Genomic DNA, 22,362 nt, shown 5'->3' with positions numbered 1-22,362 from the left:
GGCAGGACCCTCGTTTCCAAAACTATGGGCTGCCTGGTAAGGAGCTACTTGGCTTATGGGCCTTGGTGATCAAGGAAAAGGGACGATCATGCAAAAGATTTAAACCCCTTCTGGCTCTCAAAAATACTGAAATGGGGGAGCTAGCCATCAGCACCATTTCTGTGCTTTAGGAAAGGGGGAGGCGGGCCTGGAACCCCACAGTTAGGGAGAAACCAGGGAGGCTGGGGTCAAGGGCTTCTGCTTCTCGCTACAGTTCTTCTAGCACTTTCCATTTGTTCTGCTTACACCCAGGATGCAGAAAGCTCTTTCCCACCTCAGTGAGTGCAGGTGTGGGATGACACGGACACCGAGAGCTGGTTTTTGCATCACTGGCAGGCGGGTAGTTCAGCTGAATGGGGGGGCACATCCGCAGTGCCCCTCGGCCTAGGATTCTCCCAGGTGCATCCTCAACACCTTGGGCAAGGGCTCATCTGGAAAGCTGCCAAGGTGAGAGCAGCCGGTTCTGGGTCTTCCTCCCCAGAGTACAACACCCGGCATCCTTTAAGGTGGTTCTTGGGACTCCAGCAGGGCTTCCATGGGCTGAGAGCTCTGTGGCCATAACTCCAAGACTTTTCTTGAGAAATGGGTTAAACACCTGGCATCCTAAAACAGACAGGCTCCAGTCCCCAAACCTCCCTCTTGGCATTATACAATGACATGGAGCCATCTCTCGCACTCGGCGACCTAAATGACTACAGGGCTACCCCGTCTCCCTGTGGATGTGGCTGTGTGACCTCTTTAGATGGGGTTTGGGCACTAGTTAAAAAGTAGTGATCCAGGAGGATGAAAGGAGCTACACAAAGAGGATGTAAGAGAATGTCCACAAATTCCTAGGAAAGCAAAAGCAATCTTCACATCTCAAAAGTAATCAAGGGGACACTGTTGCCTTTTTGTATCCAGGGCAGATCCATGGACCAACCGCTCTCTAAACCTGCACAGGGCACCGTGGTTGGTCCAGCCACCCATGTCTGTTGCTACTTTATGGGGAGAGACTTAACACCTCACAAGAGAAAAATTAAACCCAGAGCTCTGTGAGGCACTGCCTATCTCTACTTAGAACCACTTGAATTTTTTGTAATCCCTGCTTTTGAAATATAAATATTTGAACACCCTCATGGTAATTCAAAATGCTAAACAGGAAGACCAAGAAGTAAGTCACAAACATGGAAATCAAGACATCAAAACAGGATCAAATTCGTTATCTTCGGTTAAGATGAGTTTGTTGAGAAGTATTACATCACTTCCTCTCTCAGATGGGAGAATTAACAATGTCATTCCAGCATTTTCTACTCAGGTCCTAGCATTTCTCCTGGGCAGGAAGCATAAGCTCTAAAGAACCAAAGTGAAGCCTGGAGTTTTTCAACATGTCTGGTAAAATCAGACATCAAGATTTTGCCAGCCTTTGACCTCATCCTAAAATACACATGGCTGGCGAAAACCACGTGCCCCAGGGCTAAGCTCATCACAACAACCATAAGCCTCAAAAGCAGGTCTAAACACGCGACGACCACATTTTCAGTGATACTGTACTTTCTGCTAAATAGCATTTCTGTAACTGCCTTCTGTCTTTTTACCAAATGGGCATTATTCTGCTAGTACAACCTCAAAGCCTCCCCACTTCAGATTAACAAAAGCTCTGGAGAGAGAGCAACTGAAAGAAATGTTTAGTCTTTACAAATAATGGAACAGCCCACATAAGGATATTTAAATTCTCTTCACATTAAAAAGAAAAAGAAAGAACTCTACCTCCAACCACAACAGTTAAGAAGGAAAGGTTTCATTTTTGCCCCGGAAACACTGGTGCATGTAAATGCAGGCATTTCGCCGAGACAGCAGAGCCCTCCCCAGGAAGCCCAGGCATGGGAAGACAGTAAGCAACATCCCTGTGCTGCCAATCTGGCCATGGCTTCGTTTTAGGCGCTACGACGACAATTAAAACCACACATGGCTTTTTCTGCCCTGGAACAATAGGATTTGGCAACCTCACCCAAGGCTAAGTGATGCCACCAGCACCCACACGCAGGCCACGGTCCCAATCTGCAGTGTGCTGAAGCGCAATCTGGCACATCAGTGGGGCCCACAGAAAACCGCTGTGTGGTTCTGCCACTGAACAAAAACAAAATTAACTCCTGGGCTGGCAGCTTCATGTCTTTCTTTTCAACTCCAAATCATGCTGAATCATGATTCAGCAATAAAACCTGAGCATACAGAGCTGTCTCCTTTGAATGGTGTGAGGGCAGATGGTGGAGAGGAAGGGGCTCTTTTACTTGCACCCCATAGGGTGGTCTGAGATCTCGTTTACTGAAAGGTAAGTCAGCTGGTCCCGCAGTTGATGCGACTTCTTGATCTTTGGGGATCAAGAAGTTGTTAAAGTCGCTATAAGTAACATCTGAGGGACAATTAGGACAATTTAAAACATAGACTGTATATTGGAGGATATTACTGAATTAACGTTTTCGTAGGAGTAACATGGTAGTAAGACCATGCAGAATGGCCTTATCCCCATGAGATACCTGTGGAAGAATTCAGGGCAGAAATGTCACAGGGGCTTAACTTCCAGTATCAGAGCTGAGGCCAGCAATGTTAACAGGGAAGTCAGGGGCAGGATCCCCAGCTGAGGGCAGCAAAGTTAACGGCGAAGCCAGGTGCAGGATACCCGAGTGTTTGCAGTGTCACTCTTTTCCAAGGATTTGAAAATTTTCAAAATACAATGTTGAAGCAAAAAGAGTGGGGGGCGGGGAACCTCCTCAGAAAAACGACGGCAGCAGCTCTAACAGCTCGCTCCCAGTTTGACTTCTGGAGAGCAAGACGGGGACGGGTTGATGACCTCCGCAAGGGAGAATGAAACCAGGAGGGCTCTCAAACCCTCACTTCTGACACGTACTGCAGCTGCTCCCTGCAGGCCCTGAACCAGAAAGCCAAGGAGAAACAAAGCCAGCTGCCCGCCCTGTGTGTTTACTTTCCACCTCACTCCCGAGTGGCAGGAAGGACTCCAGAGCCATGTGGACACTGTCCTCCGACAGGGAAGCGAACACCCACAAAGGCTCCTCCCACTCCTGGCCTCAGCACAGAGGTTTCCCACGTGCCTCTCCGCCGACGGTGCCACAGAAGTGCGAGTGACAGAAGTGGGCAGCCCAGCTCCCAAGGCTGGAGGGCAGTTATTTTTAAAAGCCCATTTAGAATTGGCTGTGAGCCAATATTCTGATAAGACCTATACTTGGCATTTTATTTTTAATTTTTATTTTTAATTTTTTTTGAGATGGAGTCTCACTCTGTCAACCAGGCTGGAGTGCAGCAGTGCGATCTCGGTTCACTGCAGCCTCTGCCTCCTGGATTCAAGCAATTCTCCTGCCTCAGCCTCCTGAGTACCTGGGATTACAGGCATCTGCCATCACGCCCGGCTAATTTTTTGTATTTTTAGTAGAGATGGGGCTTCACCATGTTGGTCAGGCTGGTCTCGAACTCTTGACCTTGTGATCTGCCCGTCTCGGCCTCCCAAAGTGCTGGGATTACAGGTGTGAGCCATCACGCCTGGCCTACTTGGCATTTTGAAAAATGCCTTCCTAACTAGCCTTCCGGTTCAACTCCAACATGTTTATGTAATTGGCATAGACTCCTTGAAGGTCATACATGCAAATTAGCCTGCAAATCACAAAGCAATGAAACCCCCTTAGCTGTGAAAACATTACTGACACAACAAGTAGTGACTTTAAAAGCATTTTCAATTCATCTGAGCAAATATTACACATTACTGTTTCATCTTGCTGGTTGCCCTAAAGTCTTCGGATTCAAAGAATTATTGATTTCTATTATTTGTTTTAAACCAGGGGTTGGCAAGCTGTTTTCTGCAAAGGGTCAGATACTAAATACCTTAAGGCTCTGCAGGCCACATGGTCTCTGTCCAAATACTACTGCTGTAGCAGACACAGGCTACTGCAAAGGGGATTGCTGTGGCTCTGTTCTTGTTGGCTCATGCCCACAATCCCAGCACTTTGGGAGGCTGAGTCAGAAGAACTGATTGAAGCTGTAAGTTTGAGACCAGCCTGAGCAATATAGCAAGACACCATCTCTAAAAAAAGAAAAGAAAAATTTTTTTTTTAAATTAGCCAGGTGCGGTGGTGGTGCCTGTAGTCCCAGCTACTCGGAAGGCTGAGGCGGGAGAATTGCTTGAAGCCAGGAATCTCAGACTGCAGTGAACTGTGATCACGATTCTGCATTCCAGCCTCGGCCAAAGAGTAAGACTCTGTCTCTCAAAGATAAAAACATAAATAAAACAACAACATCAAAAAACAAAACAAAACAAAAAAACACAGGTGACAGTGCTGTGCCTTAATTTGCTAACCTTTGTTTTAAGCCAAAAATGGTTCAAAAGATAATCATAATGTAAAATTCTAGAAAATTCTGATTTTACTGAACACCTGAGGAATGACTATAACATTTCCAACGGAGTTCCAACAATAGTAAAGTCCTGAGCCTTTACTATTCTCTAAAACTAGAGAAATGCACCAGTCCTTTCATACTGAAGGAACCTCCAAAAGACAAATCATAAAATCACGTCATTAAGCTGTACTTGTCAGGCCCAAGGGAGAGGAGATAGCAGAGGCAGATTTATCTTGGAAATACCTGGAGAATCAAAACAAAACTAGAAGAAAGTTTTCACATGTTTCTGGATTTCTTCTTCAGCAAAAAGAGTAACAATGGGAAAGTTTCACAAATTAGTAGATAAGTCCCGGCTAACACACAGGTATCCTGGGAGGGGTGTGTTGGGGGAGGTTTAGGACAATCATTTTCCCCTCCTCCCCAATCCCCCCAAACACACACACGCGACCCCCACAGAGCACTTGAATATTGCTCAGGAAAACTGGGCCACATCAAGATAAACGCTGGCTTCGGGACAGGACCGAAGACCAGCAGCCGTAAGTCCCAGATCATGAGAGCGGCTTCCAGCTTGGGAGCTGGTCACCTGTGAGGGGACAGAAGCCACAGGAGAATGGAGTTGATGAGATTCTCAAATGCTGTTATCACCAACAAGATGCAGACATCCTCAAAACACACCGAAACAGCACAGCACTTGGTCCCTCTAACATGTTGCAATGGGTGTGAGGTGGGGAGTGCCACCACTGGGCATCAGTGCAGAGGGACCACACATTATTTCTGGATAAACAGTGGGGGTCCCCATGCAAGCTGAGGAGTCACTGCCACACAGCACCACCGACTAACTTCTGACGCAACTCTGACCTTCCACACTGATCTGTCAGTGAGAGAAGCCGATGGCTTCAAGGTAAACAGCATCCATCGTTGTCTTATCACAGAACCCTGCTGCCGCGCCAATCAGACCTTCCACAGGCTGCCAGCTCATCGCCATGAATCAGGCGAGGTACTTCCAACCACACTGCGACCCAGACACCCTGAATCCAAGGGAGAAGCAGCCTCATGGACACAGGGTATAAATATGTAATGCAAACAAATGAATAATTACTGTAAATGCACATATGCCAAGTTGGTTAGGGCCAATGAATCCAGTCTTAAAGGTCTTGTTTCCCCCGTAACCACCATTGCTCTCCTCCTTTCCCTCCCTCCCTGACTTCCTCCCCACCTTCCTTCCTCCCTTTGCTCCCTACTGTCCCTCTGCTATTAGTTTTCCTAAGGTACAGTGGCATTTTTCAAACAAATCATCAGGAATTAGGAAGAAGCTTTCTAACACTGTTTCAATAAACTCTCTGAGCCCTTTCCACAACAGACCCATCCTAACCTCTCTCCACGGTAACCTAAAGCCACCAGGCCTTTTCCCTCCAAGCTCAACATGAAGGTGTAAAGGCCTCTGCTTAGGTCTCCCCGTCTGTGGGCAGAAGTAGCCTTGGCAACGCGACCTGGAAAAGAGACTCTCAGTGAAGAGAGAACAAATTAGAGTAACGAAGTGAAGAGAGAACGTACCAGCCCCTTACCTTTTGTCCTTTATCCTTCTGAAACACAAAGACGGGCGGAGCAATGGCAGGCTTTTCTGCAAAAAGAAAAATTAGTTTTTTTCCCCCCAACACTATATGCATACAGTTAACAAAGCTACATTTGTTTGCAATATGTTAAACATACATATAAATAAAACTAGTAACTCCAGAGAACATCAAATCGCTTAGAACAGCACCTTGACTTGGACGCTTGGATGCACAGGTGCGCTGGGTTTGTGAAACACACCCAGAATGTGGCGTGTGTCCTCTGCTGTGTGCATTTATTGTCAGCAAGGAGCTTTCCAGGCTCACTGAGACTGGGCGTGTAAATGGGAGTGGGAGAGCAGTGGAGAGTGTGGCAGCGCTATTTGGCGCCACCAACCACGGCCTTGCAGGAATGTGGCGCACAGACACTGGCTTTTTATGCGGCATCTCCTGAGTTGCAAATGTTAGAGACTAATTTAGCTTTTTAAAGTTTACAGGCCAGAGGGCAACCAAAAAGGGCCACATTGCTTGTGCTCTTTGCAGAGACAGTTCTGGTAGAACAATCCCAACGCTCAACCTGGACCTCTAAGTGAGTGCTGGTAGGGAGGAAAGGATGTCTGGAGTTGCCAGAGGTCTGAGAGTTCATCTTGCACAGCGGCTGTTGAAGGAAGAAACACTCTGGGGTGTTCTGTCCCTTAATGAGACAAGAGCAAGGCAGCCTGCAATGCCCATGCAACACCATCTGTCTCCTACCCAGGGGCAGCCAGATCCACAGCCCCGTGCCACTCAGTCCTGGAGTGGGTGACAGCCCAGGAGGCCCTGCTGCCTGCATGGGAAGATGAGGACTGCCTCGACCCCACGAGGAGGCGCAGACCACACCTGCCTCATGGCGTTGGGCCTGCATGTACTTTGATGAACCCTGGGGGTGCTCCCAGGGCCTCTTTCACCATTCAGGGCACTGAGGGCCCAGCGTGGAGGCCAAGCAAGAGCAGCTGTGACTCTGATGAGTGCTTGCTGCAGGCCGCACACTGGTGCCTCTGCGGTGAGCAGGATTTGGGCAGAGCCTTGCTTTCGCAGGGCCCCCCATTGTGGGGAGCCAGACATTAGCCAGGAAGCATGCACTGCCTGTGATCATGACGAAGGCACTCTGCCTGGGCATTGACCTGGTCTGCTCTGGAGTCCAGGTGAGGTCCACGAGAAGAGGGGGCTGTGCTGGGGTCTCAAGAAGAGCTGGAAGGGAGAGCAGCAGCATCTTGAAGGCACAGCTTGTGGGGTAATGGGGGTGGGGGCAGGCGGTGGGCATGCTGACTTGCTGGGGAAATGTCATAAAAGGCAAGGGGATGCCTGGCGTTGGTTTAGCTTGAAAGCGAACAGTTTGGGGAAGAGTGAGGGTGGCCATGGGGAGACCAGGTGGTAGTGACTGAGGTGGAGAGAAAGGGACAGCACCAAGATGACCAAACAGACACCACCCCACTCCTGCAGAAGCAGGACAGACTCTGGTCTTCACCTTGGGGCAACAGTCCACAGCCAGGCAGCCCACTGATGGTGACATTTCCCCCACCATCCTCCCTGAAGCCTCGGCACGCTGGGGTCCAATTCACTGTGTACAGCCAAGGCAAACACTGGGGTGACTGGCATGCACGAGACCCAGGGGCTACAAGGGAGCAGGTGGGGGTCAGAGGGGTCTCCAACCAGACTTCCAGGTTTCCCTAAGCAGACTTCTTGCCAAAACAACGCACAGGTGCCACTTGACAAACGTGAATTAATGCGCCTATGCCAGGCAATAAATGATGTCAAAGGAATGCTGGAGGACTCTGGGACAGAGCAGCAGCATATCCACACCGTGTCTGCTACCAGGATCCTAGAGGCCTTCCGGTGCCGCGTCTGTACCCCACAAGCCCAGCCCCGACCTCTGCATTTGCATCCCTGCCAGCTGTCAGGTCACAAGATGCACAGGAAGGAGCCAGGGTTTGAGCCAGTTTGGCACTCGCCAACCCCATTTTCTTTAGGGAGCTACCCACCCCTTGTCCCCCCGTCCCGAGTTCAGATGGCGCAAAGCTCAGTCCTAGCTCCAGGCCTGACAAGGAGAGTCCCGCATGCATTGGCAAACATGCAGCACATGAACAAGGCCGAGCCTTTCGCTGGAGATCCTGGGGCTGCTGAGCTGCTAGTGAATGACCCTGAGGCTGCCATGCCAATCCCATGTCACCGAGAGGGGCCTTGGACCAGAGCCAACCAGAGGGTAGCAGAGTCACAGAAGGAGCGGGAGGACTAAATCTGGCCTGTGTTCAGCCCTGAGTCAAGCTTGGCCCAAAGCTAACTCTGTCCCCAGACTTTTCAGTGAAGCCAATCAGTGCTAATTTTTGCTTAAGCCAGTTTGAGCTCGATCTCTGCCCCCTGTCACTAACAGACTCCAGTCTGAGAGAGGCGTGGTCCAGTCACTGCAGACTTAATTACACACATGCTGCAGGCCAGCATCTGTGGAAGAGACCTTGGACAGGCCTCAAAGTGACGCTAAGATGCTTTCTTTCTCTTCATAACAAGTGTCACTGCCTGATCCACTCCATATTGATGGGTTTATGGTCTGTCTCACCCATTAAGATATAAACTCCATGAGATCGGAGACTGCTTTGTTCCCCTGGGTACCCAATGGTCTGAGAACAGTACTTGGCACACTGTATGGATTCAACAAACACTTCATGAAGGGGAGGGGAGAGGGACATTAGAGAAAATGTGAGGCGAAGACACTCGGTGCCAGGCTAGTAAGGAAGGGCCAGAAGAGAGAGAACCATTTGGACGGAGAGAAGTGTGCGCTGGTGATGAGAACCGTGTCAGTGGATCTGCAGGTACGCGGAGGGGACTGCAGCTACTTGAGTAACTATGGGAGGCCTGGGCTGGCTGTGGTGCCAAGGTCCTGCCTGGAGCCTTCTGGACACACAGCAGGGCTGGGGGGCATGGGCCAGGAGAGAGCCCCTCTGATGGAGCAACAACCCTGCCCTGTGCCTGGACATGTGACCCAGCTGGAGACAGAGGGAGGCTATGGAAGGGGACGTGAGGGTCCAGCTCTGACAGGAGCCACCCAGAGAACAGAAAGCCAGGGTGACATCCAATCAGATCCTCCGCAATTGCCTCCCATCTCCTGTTCCTGTACCCACTCCTGCCACCATTCAGCCCTCCTTTCCTTCTCTGCCTCTACTCTCACTCCCTTAGATCTGGCCTCCACAGAGCAGCCAGAAGCACTGTCATGAAATGCACACTTAAAACTGCAATGTCGGCCTGGCACAGTGTCTCACGCCTGTAATCCCAGCACTTTGGGAGGCCAAGACGGGTGGATCACAAGGTCAGGAGATCGAGACCATCCTGGCTAACATGGTGAAACCCTGTCTCTACTAAAAATACAAAAAATTAGCTGGGAGTGGTGGCGGGCGCCTGTAGGCCCAGCTACTCGGGAGGCTGAGGCAGGAGAATGGCATGTACCCGGGAGGCGGAGCTTGCAGTGAGAGGAGGTTGTGCCACTGCACTCCAGCCTGGGCGGCAGAGCGAGACTCCTCAAAAAAACAAAACAAAACAAACAAACAAACAAAAAACTGCAGTGTCAGCTGGGCACGGTGGCTCATGCCTGTAATCCCAGCACTTTGGGAGGCCGAGATGGGCGGATCACCTGAGGTCAGGAGCTCGAGACCAGCCTGACCAACACGGAGAAACCCCATCTCTACTAAAAATACGAAAAATGAGCTGGGCGTGGTGGTGCACACCTGTAAGTCCAGCTACTTGGGAGGCTGAGGCAGGAGAATCGCTTGAACCTGGGAGGCAGAGGTTGCAGTGAGCCGAGATCACGCCACTGCACTCCAGCCTGGGCAACAAGAGCGAAACTCCATCTCAAAAAAAATAAAGAAAAAGAAAAAAGAAAAAGAAAAACAAAACAAAACAAAACTGCAGTGTCTTCCACAGAGTAGAGGCTGAGCACCTTGAGACAGAGGCCACGCCCGGCCACTAACCCTCCACCTCCCACTGTGGTGGCACTGAAAAGCCCGCTGTCCCTGCACGACCCACACTCAGGGTGCACTTCTGGACTTCTGCTTGGTTTAGTCCCGCTACCGAGAGCCCGTAGTTCACCTTGTTTTCCATGGCCAGTGCTTACTCCTGCACGGACACCATCTCATTCAGGAAGCTCCCACTGTGAGAGACGTGCCCGCCCTGCTGCACTCCCTCCCAAGCAGGCCTTCTATCCCTGCCACGGGGCATGGCAGAGACCACGGCCACAGCAGCTGAAACAGCCTATCACCCAGCACACGCCGCATCAACACCCTGCAATGACTGTTTGAACTAGGCCCTCTATCTGTCGTTCATCTACACAACACCAGCTGCTATGCACTCACAAATATTTACTAAGCCCTCATTCTGTGCAGGGTGCCACAGGAAGAGTGGAGAATGGGAAGCTGAGGGCAGACGCTTCAGGGGAAAACATCTGACTGAAAGCGAGGGGCGTGTTTGCACTTGGTGACCAGGCACTGCAAAGCCCTGGCACTCCCAGAGGGATGTGTGGTGACAGCATCTACCCCTAGATGTAAGTTCTAGAAAGTGGGGCCTCATCTGTTCCGTTCACCTCTGTATTCTCAGTGCCAAACACAGAGCCTCACACATAACAGGCGCTCAACCGGCAGTTAGGGAGTGAATGAAATGTCACATGCTGCAAGGACTAAGAACCCAGGGAGGCATGGCCAGGGTTCTCCAGAGGAACAGAATCAAGAGTATACAGCAACAGGAGATGACCTTGGCCCATCTCGGTCCATCGTAACCCCTGCTGATGGCAGGTCTGGCATTAATGACTGACCCAGCCACTGCACTAACTAACATGTAGAAATGAGCTTCAGTCACATCTCCACCCAAAGCACAGAGCGTCAGTTACTCACGCTGCATTTCTACTCAGACCAAAGGTTGATCAACTACAAATCAGCATGGCTAACGCAAACAGACAACACACACAAGCCCCATTCCAGGCAGGACCGCCCCACTCCCCCCGACCACCAGAGGCATGGGTTGCTGTTTGTAGCCATTCCCTATCACCAGGCTGATTCTGGCTATATCAGTGAGGAAGCAGCATGTGTTCAGCCACCTCCAACTCAAGTTTGGGGAATGGACAGGCGGCCAGCAGTAGCGAGGCTTCTACAACCTGCTTCAATTCCTAGCCCAGCTTTTCTTTCACAGGTCAAGGGAAAATCACCACTGGAGATTATTCTAGAGACCCACCATGAAGACCTAAAACATTAAAATAGAATCAAATGCAGACGATTTGACCCAGAATCTGTCAACCAAGAGGTTGGGTTTTTTGTTGTTGTTGTTTTCGGTCCTGTAACATGCTCCCTGTTGAAATCTAGTTTGTAAAAAAGCAGTCTGTCTGGAGATTGACTTCACACATCAGTATATTAAGAGATGAGAAAACCAACACAAGCCACAGTGGCTCACGTTTGTAATCTCAGCACTTGGAAGGCTGACGAGGGAGCATCACTTGAACCCAGGAGTTGGAGACCTGTCTGGGCAACATAATGAGACCCTATTTCTACAAAAAATAAACAAGTAGCCAGGCATGGTGGCCCACTCCTGTAGTCCCAGCTACTTGGGAGGCCGAGGTGGGAGGACTGCTTGAGCCCAGGAGTTACAGGCTGCAGTGAGCCATGATCGTGCCACTGCACTCCAGGCTAGGTGACAGAGTGAGACCTTGTCCCAAAAACACAGAGAAAGAAAGGAAAGAAACTCATTTGACCAGATGCTTCCCAAAGTTATGTGACCAGGGAGTTCCCCCATTTCCAGGGACATCCATGATGAGGCCTGAGAATGACGTTTCATGGACCACTGTGGACAACACTGGTGTGTGAAATGGGGGAGATTCTGAGCCTCTCCTCCTTGGACACAAGTCACCTCAAACAACGTGTGGGGTGCTCTGGCCCACCACATACTTCCTCTCTGGCCTCACCATGGCTTTCCGGGGCACTGTGCACCAAGTCCCACATGGCTACTGCTGAATTCAAAACCTTCTCCCATCCAGCATCCTCTACCCTGCGACCCTCCTCAGCTCACATGCCCAGACAGCACCCAGCCCGAGCCCAACAACTGTGATCCTGTGAGGACCACAGACCCGGGCCAAGGAGAGTCCCCTGCTGACCCTGGTCCCCCAGGAAAACAGCAAGGGGAGATGGCCTGGCCAGAAACTGAATGGAGTGAGCCCCTGCTGGCATCCAGGCCCACAGTGCTGGCTCTCCCTCCCGTCCTCTGCTACCCTCAACCCACTTGTGAGACTCAGATGCTAAATGGGACCAGCTGGGATTCCCCAGGATGGGGCCAGTGTTCTGGTCCTGGTCTTTGCAGCCCCAGCGATGAGCACAGACAGGCTAAGAAGCAAGCCAGTCCCAGCACAGGAAGCTTGCCCATCTCTGCTCTCCTTCCCAACTTCTACCAGATGTTGGGAACCCCTCAGACCTGCTCGGCCCGGCCCCCCAACCTCTACCCAGTCATCCTCATGTGGCTATGGCTGTCAGGGTGCTCACCCAGTTGAGCCTGGGAGCACTCCGCCAGGTGCACAGAGGATGAAAAGATTCAATCCTAATATTCGCTCAGCAATTCCACATATCCCGGCACCCACTGTGCACCAAGCACTGCATCGGCCTCTGGAGACACGGCAGTGACACAGGGAGACATGTCCCTGTCTGGAGCGCCCATCACACCTTATCTGAACATATGACACAGGGGAGGCACAGGAGGCCCTGGGAACATAGAGCTGGGGCTTCCAACCCTGCGAGGCTGTGGAAGGGAGTGAATCAGGGAAGGCTGCTGGGAGAGGGGCTGTCTGGACAGAAGGACAAGCAGCATTTGGCCACGTGAACAGGAACAGGGAAGCACACGGCAGCAGAATGAGGAGTGCTGGAGGAACCAGGTCAGCGTGGCACATGCAGTGGGCCTGGTACTGTGCTAGTGCCTGGGACATGCCTTGGGGACAGACTGGAAAACAGGCCAGCCTGGGGCAAGAGGAGCCAAGTGGAGGTGGTGGAGGGGTGGGGTGTGCAGGGGGCACCTCCACCCTTCCCTGGGGTCTGAGGTCTGCACATTTACACCTGTATGGGTCAGTGCAGAAGCTCCTAAGAGGGAAACTCCAATCAAATTGAAGCAGTTCCTACGATAGCTTTTTTGAGGAAAGGGCCAAAGATTGCTGCAATGAAGGTGGGGGTCCTGGTGGAAGGTGGTCTCTTCCCCTGGAGGGACAGTCTTCCTCCTGACCCTAGAGGAACTGTTCTCCTTGCAGGGGGCAGTAGGTCTCTGAGGAGGTGGGCTCTTCCTCTAAAGCAGGAATGACTGACCTAGGACCCAGATGGCTTGGGGGTGTGTGTGCGAAGTCCATAAAACCCTCACCCTGAACCCTGAAGTCACCTCTGTAATTTGGTGGATAGCATCTTTGTCTAGGGAAAGGGCCCAGATACCGCCTCTTCAAAGAGTAAGGAAGACGAAAGGAGGAGGGCGGTTTTCAACAGCCCACACGTGAGAGTTAAACAGCAGGCCTCCTGGTAGCACATCTACAAGCAGCCTCCAGGGACCAGGACTCAAAGGTTGTATCTGTATTATTTTCTGCCAAGAGACTGACTGGTGGCAAAACCTTGATGACAAAATGAATTCTGTGTCTACTTCAGAGGCAGCGAGGAGGGGAGATGGAGCTGTAGAGCCCCTTGGGACAGGGTGGGTGGCAGGGGCATCCCAGATTTAAGGAAAGGGGTGAGGTCTCTGCAGCCTACTACCAGCAAGGAAAGCAGAAAGCAAGGAGCTGGCCTGGACCCCAGCGGTGGCCCAGGGTAGAAAAGTGAGTTTCCCAACCCTCCAGGTGAACAAGGGTTGTAGAATCCTGTTCTACCTCTTAGACTTCTCCTAGCTTCTGCCATGTGACGCACAGCAAAGGCATCCACAAAGGGAGTCTCCCAGACGCGGGATGGTTTCATGTACGTGCCCAGCGTTCTTCGAGCAATTTTTTATGTGTTAGGTTTTATTTGCATCATGTCACCAAATCTTCACAACCACCTTAGGAGATGGTTTACACCAACATCCTTTCACAGGAAAGGAAACGGATAATCAGGTTAAATGACCTGTCCGAGGGGGCCCGGGTCTTCTGGCCGGGTGGGCCGACTCTGAAGCCCGGGCCCACGCTCCTAAGCGCCACACACCGCTCCGCTGCTGGCCAAGTACTACATGTGCAAAATGGAAGAGTCACCTGGAACTCCAGTTTGCTTCCTCTCACCTTTTCTGCACAGGCAGGCCTCAGAGCTACGACAAACACGCTCTTTCCTTTTGAGAAACGACAGTAGGAATAAAGTAGCTATTCTGGATAAGCACCTATGGAGGAGCACGAACCAAACTAGGGGGCTAGTTATGAGTTCCGGGGTCAGTGCAAGGTTTCCCGCAGGTCAGGTGACCACCTGCCTTGGCCAACACAGTGTGTGATTACCCCATGGCTGATCCCCAACAAGACTGAAATCCTTTAAGGTTGTCGAGACAATATCAAAGACACATACCAAGGCACACACTCAATGGTGACACAAGCTGCATTCTGTCTTCGTCTGTCAAATGTTCCACCCTGGAATGCTTTGCGTAATGTATTCAGAATCTAAGCTGACAACATGCACACCCTCGCCTCCGCCTCTGTCCTCTTCCATATAAACTTTCTTTCCTCACTGCTACAGAGAATAATTTACAAAGAAGCAAGGGCAGCCCTGCCTTGCAGTAAGCTTTGCCTCCCCACCGGCCCATGGCTGCCTCCAGCCTGTCGTGGAGGATCTCCCACTAAAACTAAATAGAAGAAACTACATAGGCCTGGGAAAACACATATAGGAGAGAATCTGGAATATCTTTGCTTTTTCTGTTTATTCTCCTCCTGAATGATGACTCCAACACCTGCCAAGAAACTGCCCTCATCTAGAAAGTGACTTAGAACTCCTGACCAAACTGTCAGCAAGGTACTTGTATAAAATTAGCTTTAATCCTGGGCTGATATGTCTTAATCTTCTTACCTGTGAAAAAAATATGGAAAGCATCTCGCCAACACAAATAACAGTCTATTAAAATGTGGCAGCTCCTGTAATCTGGTGACACGATCACAACCCTTCAAGTCATTTATATTTTTCAGAAATTATTATAAACAGTTCTGTGCCACAGCACAAAGGTAAATCTGTCACTGACGTGTCAGCTCTGTCCTCCAACTAATGCTCTGGTGAGGAATGGAACTGATCTCAAACATGCAGTTGCTAGGTGATGCCTCTGTGGATCTCTGTGTATAGCATGCTCAGGGTTCTCCAGCCCAGCTAGTGGAAGGTGGTGGGACCCTGGGTGACTCAATTCTTTTCTCAATACTCCAATATATTTCTATAACTTTCAACTGGTCTCATGGAGATTATAGGGACACACTTTTTGGAGCTGATGGTATCTTATATTTTATGTACTTCTTTTTGGAATGCTCATCTTCTTGGCATTACCTTCAACTACCAAACTCCAAGCCAATCTCCACCACTCTAATCTCACCACCAGATACTTACACTTCCAACAAGCATTGCAGGGGGAACAGGCATTTGTTAAAAGGCCTTTACTGGACTCCAGGTAGGTACTTTACATATCTAGTCTCATTTATCATAGCCACATCCCCATGACATCCTCCTCATATCCCACTCCACCCCATGAGGGCCAAGCCACATTCTGCCTTCTTTATTTCTACCTTTATCAGCCCTGCAGCCAAACCCTTCTAAGCCTCCACTCCTGCCCCACCCAGACCGTAAGCCCCTGGGGGCAGAACTTGTACTTCTGAACAGAAACTCCATAAAGTTATACAAAGTCAGCAACTCTGCCTACAACTGTATGGATGGCTGGGCACAGTGGCTCATGCCTGTAATCCCAGCATGTTGGAAGGCTGAGGCATGTGGATCACTTGAGGAAAACAGTTTGAGACCAGTCTGGGAAACATGGTGAAATCCTGTCTCTACCAATTTACAAAAATTAGCTGGGCCTGGTGGGATATGTAATCCCAGCTACTCGGGAGGCTGAGACCCAAGCATCACTTGAACCTGGGAGGTGGAGGTTGCAGTGAGCCGAGAGAGCACCACGGCCCTCCAGCCTGGGTGACAGAGTGAGACTCTGTCTCCAAAAAAAAAAAAAAGAAAAAAAAAAAGAAAAGAAAAGAAAGAAAAAAGAAAAAACTGTATAACTGTATGGAGAGATGGAGGATCCAGCTTTGACGGCACTTTTCTGTTCTGCCACTCCGCCACTAGGTGGTGTGACACCAACACAGCTGAGGCAACGCAAGTGGCTGAAGACTCGGGGAAAGTTCCAGTACAGACAACAGAAATCCCCTCTCTACACAGAAGCTTACCAGAAGCAAAGCCAAGAACTACAGAATTTATGCTGAGGCAGCAGAGCAAAACTGATGATACTGGAGAGCGCGGGCTCCGGTCTTTGTGTGCGTTCAAACCTGCCCTGGACACTTGTGGTTGGGATCCCAGACCAGACAATGTACCTCGGGCACAATGTCTTCATTTACATATAAGGGCTGTTATTTCATCCCAGGCAGCTTCGGCAAGGATGAAATGAAATGATGCACACGCCGTGTTTGGGGAAGTGGCTGGCACACAGGATGATTCCCCACTGGCACTGGTAGCATTATTATGCTTAGAAGATTGCAAACACATCGATGCCACCTTAAAGCATGGGCCTTGGATTCAAGGACAGCTGCCAGCGCCCGGCAATGACAAATGCGTCAGAGTCTGACCCCTTTTAAGGGGTGGAATGGTTGGATCCAAGAGCTGCCTGGACACCTGGGACACTCAAGGCAAACGCTCAGGTGCTCAGTATGCCTGAGCCCTTCTAAGGTCACAGGAAATGGACGGGATCTGAAGGCAGGCTGAGCCGAGCGGCCAAGCCTTGCTCTCACCAGCAGGATCTACCAAGCGCAGACTTGTGTTAAGTGCCGAGCTTGGCACTGGAAACAGGAAAGAAATGGCAGACAAGGCCGCAGCTCTCTACTGGGAAAGAGAAAACAAACAAGTACCTGCTGTGTGCAGAGATAACTGGGTAATTCTGGAGCTGGGTGCCGCACAGAAAATACTGCAGGAGGGGGGAAGAGAGTGAGTGAATGGGGAAGGCCTCGCTGAAGCTCACACATGAAGGGTGAGCAGGTATGAGCCAGGTGAAGGCAAGACATCCCAGGCAGAGCGGACCCCAAGTCAAAGGTTCTAAGGAAAGGAAGAGCCGGGAGGCCCTTGCTGGCCATGTTGAGGAATCTGGATTTATCCAGTGTAAAGGCTGGGGCCCAGGCCCTGAACTCTCAGGACCCAGTGGCCATCACCATGAATGCTGCAAAACATCCTCTCTCCTCCAAGCAGAGGGTAACCGCCTGTTTTCTCACCCTCTCCCCCAGAGAAAGGCAAGTTCTCAAGGACCGCTTTCCACTCACGCTCTGCTCTCACAGATGCAACGCGGGAATTAATTCTGGGTAAACAAGTTCCCAAAATTCTCTGTGGCAAACCTGGGGGAGTTTAATTTAGCAAAGGCATTTTAAACTTACTGCAAAAGGCAAGGCCTGCCTTCTAAACATGTGTATGGAGTAACTACTACTGTCTCTAGAATTTCCTCCCTTTCTTTGAACACCATAAACAGCGACAGTGAAATGCAGTGCCCTATGCCGCTCAGTTTTCAGGGGAGAACGAGTGCCCATTACCTCGAGTTTACTGACTCACCAGGAAGGACAAGCATGAATTCCTAGACTCCACGGCTGGTGACAGCCGCCCTGGCCCTAGCCAGCCCTACCTGCTTCCATGTCCTCGGGCTTCAGCCCCTGTGAAATGGTGCAGCCAGGACTCAGGGCATCCCTGAAGGTTCTTTCCAGCCCTGACATCCTGTCAGGTCCTCACCCTGGACCAGAGGCAGTGTTAAAGGTCAAGGAAAAGACTGTCCTTCCTCAAGAGGGATACGATGTCCACTGAGGCCTACTTAGCCGCCAAAAGGCCAGAATGGAAAAAGAAGGTTGGGAGGAGGGGCCTTAAACTCTAGCTGGCAATTAATTTATTCCTGGGTAGGTTCCCTTGATCCTGTGGACCAGTGGTTCTCACCCAGGAATAACTTCATCTCCCTGGGGACACTGGTCAAAGTCTGGAGACATCGTAGTTGTCATGTTTGTGGGGGTGGGGAGGAAACGGTTACAGATATCTAGTGGATGGAGACCAAAGATGCTGATCAACATCCTAGGAGGCTCAGAACAGTGCCCTGCCACCAAATGACCCAAGCCCAAATGTCAACTGAGCTGAGGGTAAGACACCTTGCATTAATCTTGGGCAAAAAAATTCAGCTGTATCTCTAACTCACATTATACACCAAAATAAATCCCCAATAGATTAGATGGCACAAACCAGGGTGACCCCTCACCCCAGCTTCTGGGATTCATCTCCTCTCTCCCTCCCCACTCAGACTGTGGCTTTAAATGTGTACAGGCTCCTAGGACCTCAGTAGGTTAGATAACTATGGAGCACAAAGTTTCTTGGGTGTCAGTGAAATCCCATAACCCAATGTTCTCAAGTGGGGGCAATTCTGCCACTAAGGGGACACTGGACCAGTGTCTGGAGACCTTTTATCTTCTCATGACTGGGAGCGGATGGGTGGGATGATTGGGTGCTATCGCATCACATGAGTAGAGACTAGAGGGGCTGCCCAACATCCTCCAATGCACAAGATGGCCACTACCAGCCCCAATGTAAAGAATACTGAGGTGGAAAAACCCTGGTATAACTCACAGGGTGCTTTCTCTCTACGCAATTAGGAGAATCACAGCTGGCAGTAACTGACATGTACCTCCACATTCCAGCAGGTCAATTACCAGAAGTATATTCTCTCTCATACCACAATCCTCAGACTTGCGTATCATTGTTCCCATTTTACAGATGCAGGAGCTAAGGTCAGACAACTTGCCCATGGTTCTAGGACAGAAGGCAAGACACAAACCAACGACAGCCAATCCAGGTGCTTCCAACTGTGCCACAAGTTGCCAACAGGAACCTGCTGGTTAGCCCCGGGTTAGAATTCTCCCGATGTTGGCGAGGCAGCGGAGAAACCCGTACTGTGCACTGTGGCTCTGCTAGCACATGGCAGTGGTTCTGAAATTTCCTGGTCTTGGGACCCCTTTCCACGCTTGTCAATGACCGAACATCCCCAAGAGCTTTTGGAAATATGGGATGTAACTACTATTGATGCCATATTAGAAATCAAACCTAAGATAATTTCAAAATATTTAAGATTATAATAAACTCCAGAAAGGTTTAGCTAAATAACACATTTTTATGAAAAATAAATATTTTTAAAAAAATCAGTGAGAAAAGTGGCATTATTTTACATTTTGACAAATCTCTTTAACGTCTGGCTTAATAGAAGATAGCTGAATTCTCTCTCTCTCTCTTTTTTATTAAAGAAGGGGACCCTGTTATGTTGCCCAGGCTGGCTTTCAACTCCTGGGCTCAAGAGACCCTCCCGCCTCAGCCTTCCGAGTAGCTGGGACGGCAGGTGTGTGCCACTGTGCCTAGCCTGAATTCTCTTATCTGCTTCTGCAGTTCATCTGTTGCTATATCACACATCCAATAACCTCTGGAAAAAAATTCCACTGTCCATTTTCAAGTGAATGAGAGTGGGAAAAAAGGACAGATAATGTCTTTGTGTTGTTATGAAATAGTTTTGAACTTGCAGTCCCCTTGAAAAGATCTTGGGGGCTGCAGGGCCCCGGACCATCTCTGAGAACCACTGCCATGTGCTCTCCGAGTTCTAGCATTCCAAGGACACTAAATCCTGAATTAATTACAGACCATGAGGTGCTTTATGCTAAGGTTCTAGCTAACGAGCACTCTAAGTGAAGAGGATGCAGAGTCTAGGAGTCTGTATAACAGGGTTGAGACCCAAATACCAACCAAGGTCACAGGCACAGGAATAGAAGGAAGTGGGCCAGGCCCCAAGCAACATGGCGGGGACCACAGTATCCAATCTAATCTATCCAAAGGCGCAGCTGTGCCTTAGCGCTGACAAATCACTGCTGTGTAAGAACGCAGGCCCAACGGTGGTTGCTGTTTTCTGAGAAATCAGGAATACGATTTTTTCCCCCTCTGAAATCTCAGAATTTTAAGTGTTGGCTCCTAATTACAAACAAAAACCTAAATGGGCCAAACGAAATATGTCTGCTTGCCCTTCAAGCAAGTTTGCAACTTCTGCCTATGGTTTTCAACTCTGGCTTCACATTGTTAAACATCTGTGGAGCTCTTTAAAACCATAGACACCCTAGAACTACTGGAACTATCTCCGATGGTGCAGCCCAGGCAGCAGTTTTGATTTTCCCTGACAACCTCCTTAAACAAGCGTGAAGCCCATCCGGGGCTGAGATCCATAGCTAGTGCTGTGTGGCAGCTCTAAGTGCCAAGACTACCAAGGAGGAAGCAAACTGTGGACATGTGGAAGGTGGTGGTGAGGAGCTTTACCCGGAAGTCCCAGGCCACGTTATTCTCTACTGCGTAGGGGAGAGTCAAAGAGAACACCACTCCACCAGACCCCTTAAAACAGAAAACACCACCACTAGACCCTGAATAGATAATGATGCAAGCCCAGCTGCCTCACGATTGCTTCATAGTACCATGGAGAGCTACCAAATGCCCAGCCAAGCCAATACCAGCCATCTCTGCAGTTCTGTGGTTCTCTGTTAAGTTTTCACAAATGGCACTCTCTTCTCAGAGTCCCCAAATGCATCTCAACTTTCCTCAAATGGCCCTCATCTCCCACTACACTCAGGCCTATTCACTGTCTGAACTCACTTAGGAGGTCAGAATTCAACCCCCCTTCTCCACCCCAAACTCCTCCAAATGCCACTCGAAGCTCACCCCATTCCTGTTGCCTCTGCTCACTCCAACCACCTCAGAGGAGGAGCACGCACCAGACCCAGGTTGACTCTAACACCTAATGAATGCACGAGGGTGCCGGGAAAATCCCATTTTCTGGTAAATGGAAAGGCAGCCTGAAGACTTGTTTGAAACGTTTTGCAGAAGTGCAGTGAGGGCTTTTCTGTCTATACGCAGGACCCTGGGCAAAATGGAAAGTCTCTTCAAAGTGTGTAAAAGATTTTACAGTGTGGACACCCCTCAGGTACCATCAGGCCCCTTCTGCTACAGATACAGGAGGCACAGTGGAGGTGAAAACACACATTCTGCTCTCAGCAAAAATCCCAGAATTAGTTTTTTATCACAGATTCATGAGAAATTTTCCAAAAGTTGTTTAGGATAGGTTCCAACTATTTCAGTTCTAGCTAACCAATAAAAATTCAGTTGCATCTCATCCTCTCAGGGGCTAAGTTTTAAGTCAACAAGGTGCAAACTGAGAGAAGCCAAACCATCCTCAAAAATCTCTCAACTCTATACCTGGTCAGGCTTTTAAATCAGTGGTTCTCAACTGAAAGCAATTCTGCCCCCCCCGGGGACACTGGTGATGTCTGGAGACACTTTCGTTGTCATGACTGGTAGGGGTGAGGAGGGGGATATGCCATTAGCATTTGGTGGGGTAGAGGCCAGGGATCCTGATTAAGATCCTACAGAGCACAGGGCAGTCGCCCACAACAGAGAAATGCCTGGCCCCAGATGTCTGTAGTGCTGAGGCTGGGATCCCTGGGATCACTAAGTGACAGGCAGGACAGAACTTAGGAGGACCCAGAGCCCAGGCCCTGCTGGTCTCCTGCCAGGGGCTCAGTCCAGGGCCAGCTCTGAGTGGGGCAGGTTCACCCACACAATGGAGACTTTGTTGAGCCCTTAAGCTAAATGTGTCTAGAGCAGAGTGCACTGTAGTAAAAACAGCAACCTGAGTGTTTATTACCATGAGCAGAGATTGGTGCTAAATACTGGATTTGCATTAATTCCTTCAGTGCTCACAGCAACCACGAGGTGGGTATGGTTATCATTATTCCCATTTTATTGGTGTGGAAACGGGGGTTCAAAGAGGTTAAGAAATTTGCCCCAAATGACTCAGAGTGGACAGTAGAGTTAAAACACAAACCCAGTTCTCTATAAGGACCGAAGCCTGTGTCCCCACCATCAATACCAGTGAGTCTCTCATCTGGGGGCGATTCTGCAACCTCCCCACCCCCACTCCCCAGGGATGTCAGGAGACTTTTTCTGTTGTTATGATGACCCCGGGAGTGAGGGGAGGTGTGCGCTACTGGCATCTAGTGAGTAGGTTCAAGGATGTTACTGTGCTGCTAAACCTACAATGCACAGGACAGCCCCCCTCCCGCCAACAGAGAACGATCAAAATGTCAGCTGCACCACACAAAGGTGAAAGCCCTGCTTCACACCGTCTC

The 22,362-nt window shown here is 50.0% G+C and overlaps 1 protein-coding gene across 15 annotated transcripts in view; it reads right to left on the bottom strand.

Annotated features, from left to right (window-relative positions):
* RANBP3 (RAN binding protein 3) overlaps positions 1-22,362 on the bottom strand; it is a 62,588-nt gene that overhangs the window by 36,187 nt on the left and 4,039 nt on the right. For 11 of the 15 annotated variants that reach the window (XM_031660076.1, XM_031660077.1, XM_031660067.1 and 8 more), the window contains exon 2: positions 5,985-6,040. The exons of 2 other annotated variants lie outside the window; for them this stretch is intronic. In XM_031660076.1, coding sequence (XP_031515936.1) covers positions 5,985-6,040 — 56 coding nt within the window. Of the gene's footprint in view, positions 1-5,277; positions 5,608-5,984; positions 6,041-15,016; positions 15,921-22,362 lie in introns of those variants that run through there. 2 more of the 15 variants (XM_031660070.1, XM_031660075.1) reach the window with 2 other exon arrangements.

Source organism: Papio anubis, chromosome 20, assembly GCF_008728515.1.
Source record: "Papio anubis isolate 15944 chromosome 20, Panubis1.0, whole genome shotgun sequence".
NCBI classification, from domain to species: Eukaryota; Metazoa; Chordata; class Mammalia; order Primates; family Cercopithecidae; genus Papio; species Papio anubis.
The sequence above is the reverse complement of the archived record's forward strand: the minus strand, read 5'-3'. Positions and strand labels throughout refer to the sequence as shown.